The sequence below is a fragment of the Pyxicephalus adspersus genome, chromosome 2 (genome assembly GCF_032062135.1).
Source record: "Pyxicephalus adspersus chromosome 2, UCB_Pads_2.0, whole genome shotgun sequence".
Taxonomy (NCBI): domain Eukaryota; kingdom Metazoa; phylum Chordata; class Amphibia; order Anura; family Pyxicephalidae; genus Pyxicephalus; species Pyxicephalus adspersus.
The window spans coordinates 153,016,066-153,033,731 of record NC_092859.1 but is presented as its reverse complement, the minus strand read 5'-3'; the positions used below and the strand labels follow the sequence as shown (position 1 = coordinate 153,033,731).

The window sequence follows — 17,666 nt, the reverse complement described above, 5'->3', positions numbered from 1 at the left end:
TTGGCCTTGCTTCTACAATCAGTCCCACATGTAAAGATGTCTCGCGTGTAAAGTTTAAAGTTCAGGTAGGTACAGAGTCAGTTAGGTTAAAAAAAAACATAAGTCTATCAAGTTCAACCACTAGGGAAATAAACATATCCCAGATAAAACCCACATAGTCGGTCCAGAGGAAGGCAAAAAAATCCCTGTACAATTTGCTCCAACAGGGGATAAAATTCCTTCCTGATTCCATGAGGCAATCAGATGTTCCCTGGATCAACCATCTTTACTTTAAAAAATATTATGTAACTAGTTAATGTATAAAGGGGGCTCTTTGATTCAAGAGCTGTTTATTGACCATACTGGCTGGTCTACCAGGAAATGAACACCAAAATCAGAATGAGTTCTTCAGGTGTTATGTTCTTGTATACCAGCAGTTTTAAAACCATAAAAGCACAAGGGTAGTGCTGGGCTTTCCTATTAGAGTGCCATGAACCCTGCAATAAATGTTTAAAGATTTTGGTATGGATAGATGCGATATAACACACATGTAACCATTCCCAAAAAAATTTAGAGGGAGAGACTTAGTGGAGTCATAATCCTATGACAGCATGAAAATCACTTTCTTGCATATGTATAGTAAGTGCTGTAAACTAAAATCACACAAAAGAATGTGGTAATACAATCACTGTCTCCGATCACCTGGAAATGATCAATTATTCATGATCTAACCTTGTGCTTGGCTGACAACGAGCCAATGAAGCGCTTCCCCTCTAGGGTATTTACATTTTTTGCGGCACTGGGTTTTCATGTTTGCATAATGCTTTTTCTTAGGGGATTACATCTAAAGAAAAAAATAGGAATGGGGTTATTTATTGTAAAAATCACAAAGGCTAATGCATTATACAGCACTACAGCTTCTTATCATAAATAAAGCCTTAATGTAATGTTTGAGTTGTGATTTTGTTCCAGTAGGATGTGCTGGTATCCATTATTCACAGCAAGAGAGGATGGGTAGTTTTGTTCCCGCGAACCTCTTTGAAGCTCCTCTTTGGGTCTATGCTGAACACGGTCTTTATAGTGAACTGCGGATCCTTTCTTCTGTCTATATCTTATTCTCATAAGTGTGTTTTCTTCTTAGAGATTTTCTCTTAACGTAGATTTGTTTAAGGCGATGTTTGATCATTTGGGTGGAAAGTGGAACAAGGGAAATGTCTCCGGCACCTCAATGGTTTTGGTTAAATAGGGAACCAAGAATCCTATTACGGTTAAATTGTTTTTCATCTCTGTATTATGTGTTCCATTGCTTTGAAGCAGATCTGTCACCAGAAAATGGCTTCAGTAGACAGATAGTAGCTGAACTGCCAAACTACTCCTTTTCTTGGACCTAGTAAACATGGGCTGATCAGTTCTGAAGGGAAATCATATGGTGTGTACTAACAACTGTTTCAAATCGGATTAGGATATATATATATATATATCATTTGTTTACATTAATTGATTTGTCATCAGAGTCATCAGAGATAAAAAAAAAAATTTGCATTAACATTTTTCCAGGTCCGGCATACCCCAGTGCGGGATATATATCTAACTTACCCACCATTCTGACACTCCCTGGACAGCTCTGTCCAGGGAGTGTGTCAGATAACTAGACTGGTGTGTGAAGACAATCATTCAACTTTTCAAGTCATATCGTGTGTTCTAACAACTCTATCATATCTGACCTGGATACTTGTGACTTTTGAAAAAAAGGATCAGAAGTTTAGGATATAGTACCCATGTGTGCACCATTTTTGGATTTCTGACTAATTAGTTACCATTTGGAAAGTGCAGAATTTTTTAGCTGATCTACCTTAAGCCTTAGCTTTAGCTTCTGTCTTCTGAAAGCTTGCATGTTTGTTTGTGTGTGTGTGTATATATATATATTATTTTAATACACTCATTGATTTGTCATCAGGCAAAAAAAAAAAAAAACTTGTTCTGCCAGCAATTTCGAGGAGTTGGACCACAGATTTCACACACAATCTTTTCTGTGGTCCAGCATACCCCACTGAGAGTAGCTTCAGATTGGTGGTTGTGTGTGAGGACAATCGTTTGACTTTTCTAGTTCTACCAGTACAAGGTTTTTTTACCCTTGCTGCAACACTGAAAGCAGAACTATCACACTTGCTTTACTAGTGAAAAGTTGTCAATCCCTCAGTGATCCTAGTCCAGTTAGTCCTGAGCTAGACACCAGAAACCGCCATCTTTTTCCTATGTCACCTGATCTTTTCCTATGTCACCTGCAGGCACAGGTGACTCGCCTTCTGAAAAATGTAAACTGCGTATACATGTAAATGTCACTGCACATGCGCCAGATCAGGACTTTTTTTATTGCATTGGAGGAAAGCCACTTCTGTGTTGAAGGAGCAGCCTCCTTGGATAAGTGATGTAGGTATCCCAGGTGATACCCATTCAGTCTTTAACGCTGAGGCATTAAAGACAAGATGGTCTACCCCTTCAAATGTTAAAAAAAAAAGGTAATTTTTCTATATGCAGTCTGACTGCAGCTAAACCTTTGTCTTTCAGGTTGTATAAAATAAGGCAAGGGTTGAAACTTCTATGAACCAGCTTGGAGGATGCCCCAACTCATTAGGTTTCTGCTTCTGCATCTCTTGCCCGTTTATGCCCTATGTGTGACCCATCTGAGAATGATTTCATTTTGATGGGAAAGTTGTGATTATCAGGGCTTTTGACACTAACATTTGCATACATATTACAGTCCCTTCTTCCAGTGCCTTTCTCAACTTTTTTAACATGGGGAACCCTTGAAATCATGTTTCTGTCCAAGAGAACCCCTTCTATAATAACTAAATCCATAGCTCACAGTGTATTAGTGTGATGGTCAGTAGGAAGAATGCCTCTTACATTGTTGGCCACTGGGAAGAATGTCATTCTTACAGATAGCCAAAAGGATCTCTGGGTTCAAATAGAACTGACTTGATAGTTACACATTGACCATTGCTCAAATAACCCTTTGCAACCTCTGGAGGAAAGCTAGGATTCCACAGAACCCTAGTCAAGAAACACTTGTATTGCGGGTAAAGCTTACTTCTCAGGGTAAAGCCAAGACATTAAGTGTGTGTATTTGTTTCCACTTGTTCTACATTCTTTTTGCCCTTATTGTACAAATAAAAGAAAGTCAACGACTGCCAAGGTTGCCTTAAAATGGATTGCTGGCATTTACATATTGTATCTCAGAATTACCTGTCAGCTTACTCATTAGCGATCTTTTTCTTTAAAACGTGACACATGATTTATCAACCTGTAGTGTCATCCGTGATAATATGGAAATTACCTTTCCTATCAACATTTAAATATTAATAGCTGTCAAGCACAGTTAGTAAAAAAAATGAGGATGCTGGCATCAATTTGGGTAGAGAAATTGGAGGCATTTAATTAAATGAGTTTGACACCTGGGTGCCTATTGTTCCATTTTTGACTATTACATTCACAGCCAGAAATAAATCAATTCAGCCACCAAGGCAATAGTCAATCCTTGGAGGAAAAGCAACAAAACAGTTGTGTATCTGTAGCGTTGCTCGTGTGCTGGGAAGGAACATTCCAATAAAGAGAGCAGAGTGAGAGAGAAGCAGTGTGTTGCTTCTCCTTTCACTATTCAGTCACAGATGGGGCAGAGACAAGACTAAGTTGTATTAGCACCCAGTAATCAGGCTGTATGCATTGTTGGCCATGGTGCCATTCCAATGCAGTGCACTGCTTACCGCAACATTAACTTTAATACTGTAAATAAAACTCAGGTCTCTAGGCTGGCTGTGCCATTGAGCTTTGTAAATCTGGCGAATGAATAGACATAATCCTTTGTTGGGTACAGCTTTCATATGTATATTTTATTTTTCTGACAATATGACATGGTTAGGATGTACCCTGTTACACCTCCATCTGCAGACAAGAAAACCCGACTAATTCTGATTGACGTGCCACATATGCTCTAGTGTCTAGTGATTTCTTTTCCATCCTATTCTGCTTGATGGCTGATAACTTTTTTGTGCCTAATTCTTGTTGCTTAGTGTAGTTAGTGTAAAATGTAGTGTTGCTTAGTGTAGTAAGTGTAGTACATAAATGGATAACTTCATTTACTACATTAGTGCTTCATCGTTACCAGTATCGGTAATAAACCCTCAGTAGCACTTGTAGAGCCTGGTGTGGCATCAGCTCACAATTCTGCTTTACATAAATTAGGGTCAAAAGTAGGTTACTGGGAGTATAGGATGGTGGTCCTTTCTTCTAACTATTACATAAGCTAAATAAAATAAAAAAAAAATGATATAAAACAAAATCTTCACGTATATGGCCTATAAATAGGCAAACTGGAATAGTTACAGCAAATCGCAGCTCTACAGGTAAATCCATGGCAGTAGATTTACTAATATTTATGTATGCCCATACATACCTTTGGTCTATTGGCCTATTGATGTCTAAAATTATTTGGTTGATGCCATTGACACAAGCCCTAAGCCTGTCCACACAGGTCCTTACACTGTGCCAAGGACCCTTCCTCTTCCTAATATGACAATGCTGGGCTCACAATGTATAGCTTAGACACACAAAATAGTGTTAAGCAGGGGAAAGAGTTACAGCTTTTTCCATACCCGAAATATGACAGCACCCTGATGTGGACCGCACAGTTGAGAATTGTGTGGAATTTGAGTGCAAGCACATGATGCTGACTGCCATATTGGATGAGCAAACTAAAAGTTTGTTGCAAACCAGTCACGTGCAACATATGACCAAAGGACAGGCAGAAGCTGTTTTGCTAGACCATTGTGCAGAGTTCCTCTACAAGGAGGCGTAGGGTCCTGGTCTGCTGTCATTGTCCCTTCTTCCTGGCACTGCTGTAGTGGTGTTCATGCCCCCAATGACAATGTGACATGTAGGAATTCAACATAACCAATGCTGCCTCCGCCATCAACTGGCCAACCATTATGTTCTTCTGCTAACCATGTCCACTTCTACTTTTTATTCACTCTTGTGCCCATTCTCTGCCATCCAATAGTCCAACTGAGCATGCAAAATGCATTCTCTTTGATTGGACCTGGTTTGGGCACAGCTTGGCCATTGTGCAGAGCCCCCTTACAGGAGAGCATATGGTCCTGGTCTGGTGTCACTGTCCCTTCTTCCTAGCACTGCTGTAGTGGTGTTCATGCCCCTCCATAACAATATGGAATGTTAGAATTCAACATGGCCATTGCTGTGTCTCCCTCTGTTTTGTGTCTGTCCTCTGCCATCAACTGACCAACCACTATGTCACTATGTATGTTGACTGCTGCCTGTTCTTCTGCTCCCGTTCTCTGCCGTCAACTAGCCCAAATGAGGATGCAGAGCGCTTCCTTACTGATTTGACCCAAAGCAGGCACAGAAATGAAAGGCTGGTGCATTAGGCCACAAGTTTGTATGGTAACAGAAGAACAGGAAGGTATTGGTTGAGTGACGGGGATCACCCGAGGTTTGCTACTGTAGGTTCTCAAAGGGGTCTGCTGCTAAAGTGCTATTACCTTTGTAAATAGGATAAAACACAGTTAATTCTTCATATTGTCCTAATAATATGAATAATATTCAAACATAGCATGGAACTGGTGTTTAGTTTAGATTTTAATTGAATATAGTTTATTTTTATATTAACCATACAGCACCATATTCTATGTTACACTAGGTTACATTTGTTGCTATGTATGGCCCTCTGAGTGCTGGAAAATGAGCAATGTGACCCCTGGGTGAAAAAGGTGGGCCAAGTGTAATTTACAACAATCACAATAATTGCATTATTGCTCTTATCAGGTTATGTGAGCTGTATTCATATGAATATTCTCGTTAACATGCAGCCCATGCCGATGTTGGGACCTTTGCCCCAGACAGTGTGACATTCAGCAAGAACAAAACCCAGACATAGGAAGGTTTAAACTTGACTAAAACATTATGTTCTTCTGCAGTTGTTGTTCAGTCTATAATAGTTCATTAGATACAGTGTTAGCATTAAATATTATCCATCACTTTTCCAGATTAAAAAATGGATTTAGAGCAGTTCACCTTTGTCCTGGAAAAGAATGAGTGCTGCATACAGCGTTCATGAAAACAGATATTTTTCCTTTTACTGGAATGTTTTACATTATCACAAATGCTAAAAGAGAAATAAACTTCAGGCCAAACTTTTATGTGTTTGGGTCTTTTAGATTTCCTTAGAGTTTACAATCTAAAAACTATGATTGTTAGGAGATGCGCTGTAGCTGTGTACTTTCCACCTGAAATATATCCACATCCCCATCATATGCACAGAGGCTGTATGCAGCTGTGGGGGGGTTCGAAGTTTATGCTGCAGCCAATGAGCAGACTAGTTCCTGGTCTGAATCCTGCACTGCTATTGGCTGCTAGGGCTTCAAAAAGTGCAGCTGTAGCTGCTGTCAGGAACTTTGCTGTCACCATTTCTGCTATGCCAACCCTCTCCACCACTGATTGGCGTGCATGGCACAAAGAAGGGGAGAAGGTAATTGGCCAAATGGGTGGCTAAAGTCTTAATCCCCAAGGAAGAAAAGGAGAAAACTCAAATGGGAAGTTTAGGATGCTGGTGAGGGGGCAGGTAATATTGCCCTGTGTTGTAGTGGTTGCATTGTGTTGGGAAAGGGAGAGGGTATTGTCCAGTCTTTGGTTGAGACTGATTAGGGTGTTCCATATTTATTTTTGAGTGTAAAATAAATTGTGTGTCAAGTTTTCTTTTGGTGTATGATAGCGAGGGATAGTAAGCAGAGATGGAAACTATGTTCAGAATATTTTGTAACTGAACCCCCCAATGAGAAACAGTCCACTAAGTCAGGGCAACCAATTTCTTCAATTTTTTGGGGAATCGTTGGTTCTTGACTTTGCAATTAGATTTTTTGTTTAATGTAAGTCCTTTGATATGGTGGTTTACTACTGAGATTCATACTCTGCATTAGGCCAGTCAACACAACAAAGAGTTAAACAAGTCTGTTACCCGGGGAAAATATTTCAGACCTCATAGATTCTAATGACCCCATTCATCATGGTTGCTGTAGGGACAAGAAACATGAGCGCTCCATTTGTTGTCATTTCCTAGAAGCCCAAAGGTTAATACCAATATTGGAACATAATATCGGTTAAGACATGTTGAGGATCGCAGGGGATTGGGGAAAGAAATGTTGTCCCAGTCATGCAATCAGTTAATATCCAGACACATGAGCATTCAGTGACAAGTCGAGACATCTCTCATTCCCAGGTCTTCTTTATAGGACGCTTCATTGATTGCATTTTAATTGTGATTCTTGCCATTTTAATATGCTGGAGACTTGTACTCCTTCCATTTAAAATGGCACAGATGAAATGAAGGGCATAGGTCACTGACAAGGCAATGAATCAAATATTAAAAGGGAATGACACAGTAAAACTTATTTAACAAAGTGTAATAGATAAAGAGATGGGGTGAATGTACACATTTATCTGTACGTATGTGTGTGTGTGTTATAAAAAAAAGTTTTAAATATCAGGACATGTTATAAAAATCACCTGTAACTTATAGACGGGATCCTTGCTTGCTTTTAAATCTTTGTAAATATTTTGTGAACCATGATTTCCTAAAACTCTTCTTGTTCTCTCCTAAGTTCTTCTGGGTTCTGCTTGTCATCTTCATCATTGAGCTTCTGCTGATTGTCATTGAACTGGTTTGTGAAACTCAGGTAGGTGTAACACGTGCAAAAGCACCAGGACCACAGGAAGCTAAGCTGTTTTTTCAAGGGAATTCAACATTTTCCTTTCTTTATCATTATTTGGTATATTTTTTGCAAAAAAAAAAATGAATTACAAAACAAGCATGCTTATTTATTATATGTACAGATTGCAGTATTTATGTAGAACAGTCAACAGAACGCACCAAAACCAATATGAACATTTTTTTTTCACTTGGCCTGCAGTCTGGAAAGCCATAAAACTTTTTATGTGGAAAATTCTCTTCCATACTGGGATTATTAAAGAGGAAACAAGTTCATTGGTGGGGGGGGTGAGCTTCTGACATAATTAGTAAAAATGCGCAGCTTACTTACCCATGTGCAGTCACCCTGCAGTGGCCTCCAGGACCTGTCATCGCCACATCAGACGGAGCCTTTTTGCCGCTGGCTTTACAGTTGGCTTCCAAGAAGATAGGCGATCCTCTTCAGCCATTGGATGGACACTAATATAAGATATGATATATCTCCTGTGCATGTTGCCTCTGGCTGCATGCATTATACAGTGTAGAGCGTAAACAGTCACCAGGAGCCAGGGCTTTGTTTTTTAACAAAAGAAACATAGGATTTGTCTTTTGTCAAATAGCCCCACTTCCTGATGACTTTTTGTTTTTTTGGGTTTAATGAGAACCAAATGAGTTCCTTAATTCCTTGTTTTTGTTTCTGACAGCAGACATTTTCCGGTGTTGTTTAGAGTTTGATTTACTGCTTTTCTGTTTTTAATGTAGTCTTGAGGAGTTCTTTTGTTGATAGAGGGTATGAATCATAAACTCATCTTTTGCAGCATCACTTGCTTCGTAAATGGCTAGGAGATTCTTAGACTTCAGCTTGAAAAGAGGCAATTTCACGCTGCATTTCTCAATATCGGAATATGAAAGGATTTGACATCATGTATACGTCAGAAAGGAATTTAGCTAGTAAGAATGTGGAGGAAGAGTAATCATATTGGTATAGAAAATATTGCACTGGGAACTGAATGGTCCATGTGAAAAAGCAAATATCAGTTTTGTGTTGTTGTAAGATTGAATAGTACAAGTACTGTTTTCTTGTTTGGTAAATAGCAAGAAGGGTGCAGGGACAGGATAAGGCACAGAGTTACCTGTACATAGGACCACGGTGTGTTTCACACTTTTATACTATGGATATCACCTCTTCTAGCAACCTTTCGGCTTGTATTCTTTAGGTATGTCAATGTATTGTAAAGGTTGAATATAGGTTCCATAGACATGTCTATGTGTTTTAAAGCTATGAATATCTCTGTCCTAAGGTTGGGGAATATTAATATAGACCATTATCATCAAATTTTTATGTCTTAGGCTACGTGCACATGCTAATTTTTTGCCGGAGATGGAGGAGTTGCAATCATCTAGTATGTTTGGAGTGGTCCTCCAATGTAGCCAGAGCACAGCTTGGAGCAATTCTCTTATCTTCCACCCTCCCCTCTCAATAGAACAGAACAGTTCTGTGTGTTCATTCTCCCATCACAGGAAACAATCACAAAAAAGAGTCTCTAGATAAGTCTCAGTGTTCTCCTCAGTAGGTTTTTTTTGTTAACCATTGTTTTTATTTGGAAATAGTAGCAAAAAATCAAATACAAAAAAATCACATAAGTACAAGGAAGGACAAGAAAAATTAAAATATAACCAGACAATATAGAATATCAAATACACAGTACATATGGAAATAGGGAAAGGAGCAGGGGGAAAAATTCTGTGCCGAAGCCTGCAGATCCTCCAGAACACCACTGAAAACAGAATACAAAATAAGTACTAAAGCCAACAAGCTCTTAGAGGGCCATTGAGCCCTGGAGAGTAGGATGACTGTAAACAATCCAGGGGTCCCACACCTCCAAAAACTGGTCGTGGGTGTCAAATGCTGGTCAGGTCCTCATTAACCATAAATACATCCAGTCTAGACTTAAATGAAGACCACTGTTTCAGTCCTCCAAGCCCTGGCTATTGGTTGTTGAGCCGCCATAAAAACAAAGGTTGCCAGGTTTCTAGAGTATCAAGAGAGCGCCAAATCTGGAAGGTGTAGGAGAGCACACCATGGGACCTTGATCATGGGTCTATTCAGCAAAGAACTGAGTAGGTTGTGTACTGATTGCCAAAAACCAGGTTGTTTAGGAGATGTCTACCAAATATGGAGCATATCACCAATGGCATCACAGCCTCTAAAACATCGACTCATTGATTCAGGGTTAAATCGCGCCAACCTTGCAGGGTTTAAATACCAGCGTAATATTACCTTGTATGAAGATTCCTGTGATGTCAATAGAACAGGAGGATACAGACCTCCATACATCTTCCCATACCTCCTCAGGTTGGTTGCAACCCAGATCCGCCTCCAATCTACATACATATGGCTGCAATCTGGCGGAAGGTACAGCAAAGAGCTGTCTGTAGAGAAGGGAGATAAGGTTCGGGGATAACAGAGCCAAATAGCAGATCCTTTCAAACGGAGAGAGAGCCAACAGACTATGCACCTGATTCACAGAGGGCAACAGTCAATGACACAGTTGCATGTATCCGTTATATTTCCAGGTGGGGGATTTCATAGGTCGCACGCAACTGATCCCAGGACTTAATGCCCAAAAAACCAACTTGGTGATTGGCCAAGCATAGACCCTTTGTCCTCCAACATTGGAACACCATAGGGCTCATATGTCTAGGTGGGAACAGAGGATTAAAACAGATAGATTGCAGAGGTGCCCATGAAGACATGAGCTGAAACCTGCCTCTATAAGTATCCCAAACTTTAAGGGAGTGCCGCATCAGGTTGCTAAGAAGCCTAGGACGCAATGAAGAGGGCACCCAAAGTAGAGAAGAAATCAAGAAATTAACATCTCACAGCTTCCAGAGCAACCCATAGAGGGGACTCAGGAGGCATGCAGCGCAGAAAGTTGACTAATCTGTGCCGCAGCGCATTATTTAGCAAGGTTGGGTACTCCCAACCCCCCGGAATCCTTGTGCGTGTACATGGTCCTCTGAGCTACCCTAGGCCTCTTACCATGCCAAACAAATGCATTTATATGGCGTTGTAAGGTACAGAGCACTGTAGCCGGAACCGCTACTGGTAAGATTCTAAAATAGTAAAGAAGTTTTGGCAGCCATGACATTTTTACTGCCGCTATCCGGCCTAGCCAGGACAGCGGAAGAGAGGACCAGGCACGGAGCAGGGATTGCAAGAAGCTGAGCAAAGGATGTTAATTGGCGACATATAATATATTGTAGTTGCTAGAAAATTTAATCCCCAAATACGTGATAGGGGAGGATGACCAGGCAAAATAGAAAGCAGACTGAAGCCCACTCAGGACCTCAGGTGTTAGAGTAACATTATTAACTCACTAGGTTAAGGAGAGATATTAAAGGCTGGGTCAGGGTATAAGTGCTGTTTATAATCTGTTCCTTCTACTCGCACTCCATGTATATCATCTAGGCATCTAATATAGATCGAGTAATGTCCAGCATATTTGACACTGGCCAAGGGTGTTCTTTACAGGGAGAAGACCCAGTCTGTATACTCACTAGGAAATCCCCATTTGTTTAAGATAAATTTGATATAGGACAAAAGCAGATGGATATAGGGCAAAAGTTTGTGGGCTCATGCTTATCCTTACCTGGCTTGGGCAGCATAGAGACAAGGGCGGCCACTGAAGAAGGGTGCAAAGCACTCCCTTCTTTCAGAGAATTAAATATTCTGGTAGAGTAAGGCGCCAGTACCTCAGCAAGTTTCCTGTGGCATGTAGCTGAAAATCCATCTGGTCCGGGGAATTTAGAGGATTTCAGTAATTTTATGGCAGCCGAGGTCTCCACAATGGTAACATCAGCCTTGAGACGAGCTATGCATGATTGTGGAATAGGAGGGAGAAAAAGATCTTTAAAAAACTGCACTATTTGCACTATTAACAGGAAAGGCAGGAGGAGTAGGGTAGATAGAGGAAAGAAAAGAAGCAAAAAGTGTGCCCCCACCCGCAGCCCCCTAGCCAGCATGGTGTACCAGATTTGTTTGCCTGTGAGTAAAATTTCTGTCTGCTCCAATGCATGGATTTCTCAGTCCAATCATTAAGCAGAAGATCTGAAGCAAGACGGGTTTCTGTAACTTGTTTCTTAATAACTCTTGAGGGTGCACGCTTCCAGGCCCTTTCCAAGGTCTGGAGTTTTTGAGTCAGGTCTAGCATCTGGCCTGTACGCTCCCACTTCAACTAGCCTTATGAGCCTCCCATAAAGTCACCATGAAAATGCCCCCTAATCATTTAAATGAAAGTGTTTATTCGGCTGTGCCTGGATCCAATCACAATTCACCCGCTTGGACAACAATGAGTTCTTCAGACGCCACAGCCCCCTGGGAGGGCTAGGGAGAGTGGAGGAACACATTATAGAGACAGGCGAGTGATCCAACCAAGACAGTGAGTGAATCCAAGCCTGAACCACTTAAGCTCAGAAGGTTCTTTTAAGCTCGATAGGAAGAACCTGTAGGTGGGTGGCTAAAAAGTGCATGGGGCAACAGATAACACATTTAGTTTTCCCATTTGTTGTTGCAATAGGAATCCAGTAACCCCCTGTAATGCTGTTAGCTTTCTACCTCCCCCCCCCCCCCCCCCCTATATTTTGTTCAAACTGTTCAATGCCCTCTATCTTTGCAGTGTTCTCCCCAGCCCCTTTTAGCCGGGCGCACTTTTTAGTGACCACCTGGCTTTTTTTGAGTGGTTATTGAAGATTTGGGTCACAATACAGGGGCTGCCACCCGCCTACAATTTCTTACCACCCGGCTTAAAAAAATTTCAGGGTTAAACACTAAATTGTATATCCCAGCTGAAGGGGATTCAAAGTATGTGCTGCAGCCAATGAGCAGAGTAGTTACTGGTTTCAATCTTGTCCTGCCCTCTGCTCCACTCGCCCCTTGTGGGGATAGCCTGGGGGCTGCGACCTGGTGTCCTCCTCCACTAGGGCCATCGGTCCATAACCACTTTACAGGGTGCTTTGATGAAGACCTGGAGACACTGCGCCCCAGGTAATCCCATGTCACCTGCCAGGGGGAGCGCCAGAACAGGAGAAGATTTTGAACCTAGAAGACGATGGGGATAAAATAGCATCAGCGACAACTTATTGACAATAGGAAGGACTGATGGTGCCTTGCAAGAGAAGAATTTGCTAAGGGCAAGTCTGCAAAATTATTTATAGAATGCTGTGCATATGGAAACATTATGTCAAGAGCACTGGGGGCATGAAAAGAAGATTTTCTTGGTTTCTTTGGACTTTCAAAAAGAGAATCATCTTTATTAAATACCATTCTTTCTCTATTGGGTGCTGTTGTACATTTGCCTAATAATTAAATATGCTGTGACCCTATCACACTAGAAAACAATAACTTCTTGCATGGGCATTGTGAGAATCCATTCAAGGTTTGCTGCATCAGACAAGTATAGGCTATACTTGTCTGATTACTTTGACAGCACTGCTGACGTTCATAGAGTTCTTTGGGCTCCCTGCATATTGGCCCTGAGCTGACCTACAGGAAGCCCATAGAAGTTTATGCAGCTTCCCAGCAAGAAAAACGTCTGCAGATTGTGCTGGTAAATGGTGGTGTGCATGGGCATTGTAAACATCACTCATATAGAGCCTGATTTATAAAAGCTCCCCAAGGCTGGAGGGGATACACTTTCATCAGTGAAGCTGGGTGATCCAGCAAACCTGGAATAGATCTGGTCCAGGATTCAAAACATTCGCTAACAAATAGCAAATTACTTTGAATAAATCCATTCCAGGTTTGCTGCATCACCCAGCTTCACTGATAAAAGTGTATCCTCTCCAGCCCCATGGAGTTAGATATTGTTGAATCTGTAGCTTTTATGAAAATAACCCCTGGGGATCCTACCAAGTAGGTCCAATTCTTGTTATCTGGAGGCAACATTCTGTCCCTGAGAACCATTTGTGTTTCTGCATTTTTCTACACATCATACAGTATTCCATCAGCTTTTTAACATGCTGTCATGATCTGGTAACAAGCTGGGAGTCCAATAGCTGTAGCAACAAGCAAGTCTGCAATACACTGGATTTGGTTCATCGGTAGATGTAACAATGCAGGAGCATAGTCAGGGAGAAGGCCAAAGTTGGTAGCCAGGTAGATCAGGTTAGAGGCAGCGAGCAATAAAAAGTCGTCTGTAAGTCAGTAGTCAAAGGTCGGTACACAAGCAGGTGGCAGAGAGAGTAATGCAGAGTACAATAGATCGGCATGCAGGAAATCCAAGGCAGCTTAAATAGGAAGTCATGGGGAGGATAAGGAAGTTCAAAGTTAATTTAGGGAAGGTTGACTGTGAAATCGGGCATGCAGCTATCCAGCATTTAAGGTAGCGTAATGGGAAGAGCCTATTAGGAAACTCATCCATCCAGCCATCATTGGAGTGCATGCTTGTAGACAGGAAGTGACTGCAAAAGGCTGAGATTTGAGAGCAGCAATGGAATGAAACAGATCAGAAAAAAGTTAAATCAAGTATTATTAATAAAGGAATGACAAACCAAAGCATACCTTGTTAGGATTTACCTTCACACGTGGTCAAAAAGTATATTCAACCCAGTCTACACTTGGATTTCTGTGGACTGATGAATCAAAGATAACTGTTTATTCACAGTAATTGAAGACAGTATTTCAGGAAAAGAACTTCATATCATCTCTGAAGCATGGTATTGGAAATGTTCTGGTTTGGGATTGCTTTGCTTCTTCCAATTCTGGGCAGTTTGCATCTATCAGGTGAATTTTAAAATATATTAAACTGATAAGAATGTGAGGCCGTGCGTCCAAAACTTACATTTAAAATAATTATGGATCTTTCAACACAGTTATAGTGTGCAGTACACTAGCAAGTTCACCAAGAAATGAGAAGAAAAGGAACAAATTGAGAATTATAGACTGGATAGTTAAAAATCTGATTTGAATATTATCAAAAGGTCAAAGACACAAGCCCATAAAGTCTGTAGAGCTACTGCACAGCTTGGGTACTGGGTGCTAAAGACCATTGGCCATGACCTTCTTTGCTGCTGGCCCTTCTTTGGCTAGGATTTATCAACTGCCTTTAAAAGTTCTACTAGTAATTCGACTATTAGGTGAAACTAGTCATTGAAGTGAAAACAACATATATATTGGACAACCATTCTTCAACAGGCTGCATAGATCATCCAAATAACATTCAGACAGGAGAAGATTTTTGTTTAAAAGAGATCTGCGGGAAGCGAGAACCCTCTGTGGGTCACAGTGGGTTAAACAATTAGTTTTTTTTCTTGAAATCACCATTTGATGTTATGTAAACCCATTTTTTCTCTATTTTTTCTGATTTCAGTAATGCAACATAAATATAAAGTATACCATATCCGCATACCATATCAGATACATCGATATGACAGACGCAGAGTAGCTGAAGGTCCTATAGCTTTTGATGATTCTATATTTTTACCTTGCTGTTGGCAATGAATAAATATTGATGTATAGGCTTCTGACTGGACCCCCTGCATGGCTTTTTTTTTCCTTGACCTTTGAGCTTATTGTCGTTTGGCTTTGGCTTTCTGAAAGAATTTGTATTCCCGACTGCTGTGACTTGACAAAGAGTTCATCTTCCCGGAATATTGTAAAAATTGAATGCAAACATCAAAGAATGGCATACTATTTACATAAATGCCATTTTCAACTCACTTAATTACTCAAAACAACTATTTTTAAGTGGAACTGTAATATACACAAAAAACTGTCCCCCTTATGGACATTTTTTAATTAAAAAAAAGAGCAGACTTCTGATTAGACAAGTATATACGTTACCATTTCCTAGCCTAGCTTGCCTCCTGTGTTTTTGGCAGTACCAGAGTGCATTACTATGACAGGACTGCTGACCTTCTTAGAGTTCTTTGGGCTCCCTGCATATTGGCCCTGAGCTGATCTGCAGAAAGCTCATAGAAATATATGCAGCATCCCAGCAAGAAAAACGTCTGTAGGTTGGGCTGGTAGATGGTGGTGTGCACACTCGTCTGATCTGAGATCTTTCTATTCTTTATCTTTAGAGGTGTTTTGCTGGAATTACTGAATGCAATTATGTCCCTTTTAATCAACCTGCTTCTTAAGGTTGAGGCAGGTCAAGATTAGGAAAACTGCAGGTGAAATGCACTAGTTAATTCTGAAATATTGTTTTAGGTGCTCTAAACTGATTTCAAAACAATGTTTTTGAGACAGCTGGAAGCCCCTTCATCACAGGCCCTGAAAATGTTGTTTGGGTATACTGTAGACCCCTATTTCCCAATTGGGATTCCATGGAACCATGGGGCTCCTCTAGAGGTTCCTTAAAGCAGAACTAAACCGAAAACAAAATATTCCCACTTACCTGTGACCCACGGTCCGGCCCTGCATCGCCCTGGAATTCCTCTTTGTCCTAGCGCTGAGGAAATGTCAGGCGCCACCATCTTCATTCTTCACTTCCTTCTTCTTCCTCAGTCTTTTTGGTACATCACCAGATCTCGTACTGCGCAAGTGCGAGAGCGGGTGACGTAGCCCACTGTAAAGTGGAAAAATAAGAGAGCTGATTTCACTACCCATGAGATCGGCATCTCTTTCCCTTAATAGAAAAATTGCCCCTTCTGCGCATGTCCAAGTGCATGAAATTGAAAGTGAATCTCGTGCATGCGCAGAAGGGGCACCCATAGCCTCCCGGGATGCATGACATTGGTATCCCGGGATGCTCTGCGCTCCCATTCAGTCTTTATCACCTAGGCGAACAAAACTGAAAGGGAAGGTGCCTTTAAAAAATGGTGTTGCACTTACAAAACATTTTCCCTTTACATAGAGGAAGAGAAATTCTTCTCCACCACACTAATGTTCTCTTGTGGGTATAGTACTATATGTACTTGTGGATATAGTAATTAAAGAAGGGGTTTCCTAAAGACCTGAAAATTACTTCTAGGGGTTCCCCTATGTTAATGCGGTCATCAAATACTACTGAGTAATAGGTCAGGCTGTGCAGATAGCTTTGCATAATGCATTTCCACTAGAAGCCTTCTCCTGTTCCTGTTTCAATAGTTTCTTCTATCTGAGATGGTTGATGGCCCCTTTCACTTCTGCATTTATTCCTCTAAAACCACATGGGGAATAACAGCAAACACAGACATCATTGTTCTACAATGTTGCTATTTGTTTTCACTACATGGATAGGGTGAGCAATATTTCCACCAGATGACAGACCTACAGCATGTGCATGACTGGTACCCTTTAATCTTTATTAAAAACCAATATAATTCAGCTTTATATTGTTTGTATCTGGCAGTCTAGTTTCTCATGGTATGTATCTGTTTTGTATGGATGCCCAGCCATATACAAACAAACCACATTGACATCATTGGCTTAATGCAAAGAAAACAATTGCTTGTTTTATTTTCAGTAAAGTTGAAGTATAGTTAGCAGAAGCAAGGAGCTGAAATTACTGGATGTATCCAAATGATTTATGGGTATGTCGAGAGGGTCTCCTTAATTACAGCTAGTAGAATTAATTAGACATCGCCCATTCTTTTATGGTTGTCCATAATAATATAATCGCTTCTTCTGGGTTGGCAGTAGTTAAAAGGAAGTATAGCCTATACACCATGTCCTCATTTGTTCCCTGTCACCACCTATTCTCCACAATTGATCTGGGATTCTTCTTTTGCCTTAGCTTGACCGTATACTGGAAGTCTCTATTGATTTTTCTGGTTCTTCCATCTGCGTTATGAAGAGCTCATCTGTTCTCCTTATACTGAGAATAAAACCTGTATTTGCTGGTGATTTGGAAATTACAGAAAACTTTAGCAATCATTTAAATGTTCCTATTGGTCAAAATGCTCTTTTATAGGGTCCATACTAAATACGCTAAATATTACTGGTCCT

The 17,666-nt window shown here is 40.7% G+C and overlaps 1 protein-coding gene across 1 annotated transcript in view; it reads left to right on the top strand.

The window, feature by feature from the left end:
- LOC140324713 (tetraspanin-15-like) overlaps positions 1–17,666 on the top strand; it is a 104,629-nt gene that overhangs the window by 41,823 nt on the left and 45,140 nt on the right. The window contains exon 3 of the mRNA XM_072402791.1: positions 7,650–7,724. Coding sequence (XP_072258892.1) covers positions 7,650–7,724 — 75 coding nt within the window. The remainder of the gene's footprint in view (positions 1–7,649; positions 7,725–17,666) is intronic.